This window comes from Nelumbo nucifera, chromosome 3 (assembly GCF_055504915.1).
Source record: "Nelumbo nucifera cultivar China Antique chromosome 3, China Antique-T2T, whole genome shotgun sequence".
Classification (NCBI taxonomy): Eukaryota; Viridiplantae; Streptophyta; class Magnoliopsida; order Proteales; family Nelumbonaceae; genus Nelumbo; species Nelumbo nucifera.
Genome location: NC_142651.1, coordinates 36691808 through 36697877, shown reverse-complemented (window position 1 = coordinate 36697877; position 6070 = coordinate 36691808). Strand labels below are relative to the sequence as shown.

The 6070-nt window shown below is 38.2% G+C and overlaps 1 protein-coding gene across 1 annotated transcript; it reads left to right on the top strand.

Annotated features, from left to right (window-relative positions):
* The first annotated feature begins 1313 nt into the window (after nucleotides 1-1313).
* Nucleotides 1314-6070, top strand: LOC104593397 (pyruvate dehydrogenase E1 alpha). The gene is made up of 3 exons (XM_010253205.3): nucleotides 1314-1878; nucleotides 1981-2761; nucleotides 5509-6070. The coding sequence occupies exons 1-3, from the start codon at nucleotides 1621-1623 to the stop codon at nucleotides 5784-5786; spliced, it is 1317 nt and encodes a 438-aa protein (XP_010251507.1). The 5' UTR covers nucleotides 1314-1620; the 3' UTR covers nucleotides 5787-6070.

Below are 6070 nucleotides of genomic sequence, written 5' to 3'. Positions count from 1 at the left end.
TGTTTTGAAAATTTAATGAACAACTAGGGACATTTTGGCCCTTTGCATTTAATTTGTTAGACTTGGTGTTTAAAAGGTCAATAAGGTACATTTAAGTTGCATTTGGCGTTGCTTATTTTAAGGACTTATTTCCTTTTTACAGTTAAAAATTCATTGTTCATAGGAGCATTTTAATTGCAAAAAAAAAAGAAATAAGTTCTTATATAAGGAATGCCAAATGCAGCCTTTGCATATCGGATTATTGATCCATTTCTATCCTACATTGCATATTGGATTTCGTCTTCATAAAATTTAAGATAAACTTCTAGCACAAATTTAACCTGTAAATTTTCTGAAATGCCCAAATATTATATTCAGTTTAATATTCAGACTAACCTATTCTGATATTCAATTTAACATTAAGAACAAATTTATCATACAAAAATTGGATTAAAGTAGAATTTAAAAATATAATAAACAAGTATAATAAAAAAATATTATAAACAAAAAAGTTAAAAGTAGAATTTAAAAATATAATAAACAAAATCTGACTCGAACAAACCTATATGACTAAACCTATTCCATATGATAAAACTCAGAAAAGGGAATGGGAAAAAAAATAGAAGATGGGAGAAGAAAGATTATCAATGACACTGTTGAGTCGTGAATAGCTGAATGCGAGGCAACCAGCTACTAGTAATGGTCAAGATTGAACCAAACAGGCAAACGGCAAGTCAACAAGTCACAATCTACGACCGGTCACCAGCAATGGCAGTAGGTAGCAACATAGTGGTGTGCGGCGACTAGGGTATTTCGCCTTATTCTCACTTTCACTCTTTCAACTGTTTAGAAGTTAGAAGAGAGGAAGAGTCTAGGATATTCACTCCACTTTTTATTTTTACTTTTGTTAGATAGGACCTCATTTTTAAATTTACAATTTTAGACTTATGTAATTAATTAAATTATATTATATTATTTTAAAACAAAATATTAAAATGGGGTATACATGTTATTTTATAATAATATTATACATATGTGAAGGGTCGGATTGGATTAGATCTTTTCCGATCGAATCAGGGGGTGATTCGAATTCCAAGCGGATCCAATTTCATGATCCGATCGGATTTGGAAGTCTGAAAAAAGGATATCCGAATCCACTAATTTCGGATTGGATTCTGAATCGGATCGGATCCGACCCATTTGCACCCCTATTTCCGTCGTCATATACGACGGAGTGTCACGGAAAATTAACGATGAGGGAGGTTTTATAAAATTGTTAGAAAACTGAGAATACTTTTAAGATAATACGAAAAGAGTAAGGGTAGAGTTAACTATAGCTTGAGAAAATTGCGGAAAAAAACTGTTGCCACGTCAGACAACGTGTAAGTCACCCGCGGGTGACGGCGACCCAGGGCAGAGTTGGGTTGGGGTTGATGAGTGAGGGAGTGGCCTCTCTTCTTCGTGTAGGCGGCGTGGCGATCATCCTTTGATTCCTTTTTCCCTGCCTGCCTGGCTTGGGTTTCTCCGCCCTTCATCGCTATCTCCGTCGCCCGGCCCCCTTCTCATCATACTCATCTCTCTCTTCTTCAGTCTTCACTTCAGAACATTTCTTACCGGTAGTAGAACTCAAAGGGCGCAACAATGTCTTCAGCTTTCCCAGCAATGAAGATCCTCCAGCCGCTTTCCACCACCAGATCTCCAGAGAAACCCTTATTCGATCTCCTCAAATCCCCCTCTTCTTTCCTCGGCTCCGCCAGCAAATTGCGCTTCAATGCTCAGAAACCATCTCCTTCTTCTTCTTATTCTTCTTCTTGTCACCGTCCATCCACCATTGTCGCCGTATCCGATGTTGTCAAGGAGAAGAAGACTCTCAAATCTAACTCCTCTCTCTCCAATCTGGTAACGACCATCTCTTCCCAAAAGCATACATCTTAATTTTAAACCAGTCAATTTTTTTGCAGATCTGGAAACTCTAATTCAACAATTCTCTGTGATTTACAGTTGATCACCAAGGAGGAAGGCTTAGAACTCTACGAAGACATGGTTCTTGGAAGAGCTTTCGAGGACATGTGCGCCCAGATGTATTACAGAGGTAAAATGTTCGGCTTCGTCCACCTCTACAATGGCCAGGAAGCCGTGTCGACCGGCTTTATCAAACTCTTGAAGCAGGAAGATTATGTCTGCAGTACATACCGGGATCATGTTCACGCCCTCAGCAAAGGTGTTCCTGCTCGTGCTGTCATGAGTGAACTATTTGGCAAGACTACCGGCTGCTGCCGAGGCCAGGGTGGGTCCATGCACATGTTTTCCAAAGAGCATAACCTCCTTGGTGGCTTCGCATTCATCGGGGAAGGGATTCCAGTCGCCACAGGTGCTGCTTTCACCTCCAAGTACAGGAGGGAGGTTCTCAAAGAGGCGGGTTGCGATAGTGTAACCTTGGCCTTCTTTGGGGACGGTACCTGTAACAACGGCCAGTTCTTTGAGTGCTTGAACATGGCTGCGTTGTGGAAATTGCCAATTGTTTTTGTCGTGGAGAACAATTTGTGGGCAATTGGGATGTCTCATCTGAGGGCGACTTCGGATCCGGAAATTTGGAAGAAGGGACCAGCTTTCGGGATGCCTGGGGTGCATGTGGATGGGATGGATGTTTTGAAGGTGAGGGAGGTAGCCAAAGAGGCGATTGCGAGGGCGAGAAGAGGAGAAGGGCCGACTTTGGTGGAGTGTGAGACATATAGATTTAGGGGACACTCTCTGGCTGATCCGGATGAACTTCGTGACCCTGGTGAGCTTTTGAATTTTGTTATCTTAGTATATTTTGTTTTTCCTTTTCTTTAGATGCCTTTCCTTCTGAGTATTTCTGTCATTCTGCATTTTGCCCCATTTACTGTTTCTTTTGTGATAGAATTCGTCATCTTCTTAACGTTGTGAATTCTGGTCTTGAACCACGAGAATCTTATTCATGATTTTCAAGGAAGAAAAGTTGGAAGTTAATTGGTCTCTCGACCTAGTTATTAGCTTGGTGTATGCGCTATTTAAAAGACAAAAGGCTCAGTAGAAGTAGATGGATGGGTCCCAATAATTTCTTATCAGTGCATGAAAAAAATAATTATTCTTCAGTCCAAGTGTACAATTGAAATACATGTGGTTTCTCGTTTGACCATTTGCTGATTCATCTTATTAGGAATTGATTGATAGCAATTAAGATCCTAAATGTTAACACCGTAGGGTTTATGTTTTAATTCAGTGACATTCTACCTAATCTACTCCTCTAATAACTAGAAGAGGAAAATTATGGTAATATAAAATCAAGCTGACCAAATAGATATTTGAAACACAATAGATACAGCAGCAAGTCCATCCCCCAATATGAGGAATCTCTAATTAATCCTGTTCCTTGCTAGTTCATCTGGGCAATCAATGGCCTTGCCTCCCTTATGTGATGCCACAAAGCCCAAGGACTGTCTGACAATGAACTCATCGAGCCTACTATAACTGCTTTCAAGTTTTTTTTTTTTTTTTTTTTTTATAATTTATTTTGAAACAGATAATTGCCTTAAAGTTTTATTCCTTCAATAACAAGGAAGTCACTGATCCATGGTTCTGACAGGGAATAAAATTTCTAGCTTTTGTTGCTTTTGCATCTCCAAGGGAGTAACCTTGTCTTTTTCCTTGACAATTTTATTATGCTACCCCAACGAGTTGCAATTTTTAGCATTAGACTTTTGTGTCTCATGTTCTATCTGTTCTGAAATGTTTTGTTTGTTTCAGCTATAAAAATCACTTCAATCAGTTTATGTCACCTTTCTAATTGGGCAAAATTCCGATGAAGCACTGTAGAAGTGTAGAATTACTATTTTTATTTTGTAGAGTGGTTTTGATGGATGGGATTTGACATTCTTATTTGTTTTGCATTAATGTTTGAGCAATATTTTAAATGATAAAGGGCATAGTTTTAACTGACCCACCTAAACATTGCGAATTTGTAATAACTATCTCTTTTCTTTGCTGGTTTTTAGTGGAAGTGGTTGACTTTTTAACAATTTTTCCATAGGCATTCATTGGTGTAGGTTATTGGGAATGCAAGAAGCAACACATGTATAAAATGAGTGTTGCAAAGATTGAGAATGCTGTGAATGGATGAGTAGAAAGACTGAAAGGATTCAATCAGTAAAACGAATGGATTAGTAAAAAATCTAAGGTATCCTAGTTGTTTATAAGACGAGGGGAGTCAACTAAGATGGATTGGTCATATGCATGTGGGAAGCACCTGCTACACCAGTAAAATGATAAAGCAGAATATTTCTGAAACACAGCAATAGGCTTCTGCTACAAGTGTTACAAGAAGAGAAAATAGAAGAGGAAACAAAAATAGTTTCTTCTACAGCTGTTGACTATGGTAGAGACAGAAAAAGGATGCTCTCTCTAAGACTTGTTGATAGCCTTATAGACCAAAGACACAGCTTCTAACTTGGATTCTATATCCTACTTGTATAGACTGTAAAAGAAGTAGAAACTTTTCAAACTAGGGCACTTTCATAACATTCTAGTTCTACTGAAGCTACTATATGCAGAATCAGAAATTACTAAAAATTGTAAGTCTTGATTTTACTATAAATGCTAATTATGAAAATTGCCAACCTAAAAAACCAGCCATCTTGAAACATTTAATTAGGGTACTTTGACATGTTGAATTAAGCTGAAAATCTACAGTATAAGCACAATAAGTGTCCTTTACTGCTATCGAATTTCAACTATATCAAATAAGGTTTGACTGGTCAATCAGTTGATTCTTCCCTGGTTGACAATACATTCTGCAGGTTTACTACTTGACCCCTTCAATTTCTTTCCTTGAGACTTGCTTTTTTTATATTTATAATCATATTTTTGATCATTTTTTTTTATAATCATTTGCATCAAATAAGCAATTTTATGCAAGTTGAGGATTCTAAAAAGACTTGTTAGAGGAAAACGAAAACGTGGTAAATACCATATACAAGGATTTGCACTGTACATATTTGTATTTGTGCTCTTCCCAAACTGAGCAGAAGGAGCTGAGGAATCACAATTTCATGAGGAGAATGTTGGCTCCAAGTGCCTCTATGCCTCTTGGCCATTGTGGACCCTGCATCTAAAGATACCTGAAGTCCCTAATCCCAGCTGCGGTTGTAGCTGGTTCCAAAATCATACCTGCCACTTGATTTGCATTGTTTGGGAGTAGGCTGTAACTGGTGCCTGGAACTTGGATTCCAGAGTGTCTGGCTGAAGTTTCTGATGAAGGATGCCTTTAACAGAGTGGAACTATAAAACAAGATTCATGTGGCTGATCACTAATAGTTTGGGGATGAATGACTTGAGTTTGAGTAAGTCTACTAGAAAATGTGTTTCCCAGTTCTGATGGTCTGACCGTCCAGTCTGATCCAAGTCTAACAACATTTTGACTGAATTTAAATTATCGCCTTTATCTTGCTTTTCTTTCAGCAGCTATTTTTTTTGCCACCAACACCTCAACCTTTGGTTCTGTTTTGATAGCTGAGAAGGCTCGCTATTCTGCAAGAGACCCCATCACAGCATTGAAGAAATACATGATCGAGAACAATCTGGTCAACGAAGCTGAGTTGAAAGCCATAGAAAGGAGGATTGATGAAGTGATTGAGGATGCTGTGGAGTTTGGAGATAAAAGCCCTCTTCCATCACGCAGCCAGCTACTAGAGAATGTGTTTGCAGATCCAAAAGGTTTTGGAATTGGCCCTGATGGGAAGTACAGATGTGAAGATCCTAAGTTTACAGAAGGCACCGCCCATGTCTGAGTTTTATAGCTGATTATCCATACATTTATGCAAGCTCTGTCTTCATGGTTAGTGTGAGCGTAGGGTTGATTACAAGTTCATATTTCCAAAAATTAGCTTTTCTTTTTCTTTTTCTTATTTAAGGACGGTGTATGTTCTCAGCTTTTCCTTGTTATCTGATATTAGTTTGCTCTTTTAATTATTTATCCAGGCATATTCTTGCCCCCTACACTTACTGTTGATTATTACTTTTAACAGAAATTGATCTGTTTCTCTGTGGGAAATTCATAAGGAATTATTGGTCA

Excerpts from the sequence above, each read along its gene's own strand:
- LOC104593397 (XM_010253205.3), top strand. The coding sequence starts at position 1,621 with ATGTCTTCAGCTTTCCCAGCAATGAAGATCCTCCAGCCGCTTTCCACC. Across the intron at positions 1,879-1,980 it reads ACTCCTCTCTCTCCAATCTG|TTGATCACCAAGGAGGAAGG; the intron begins GTAACGACCATC and ends TGTGATTTACAG. Across the intron at positions 2,762-5,508 it reads GGATGAACTTCGTGACCCTG|CTGAGAAGGCTCGCTATTCT; the intron begins GTGAGCTTTTGA and ends CTGTTTTGATAG.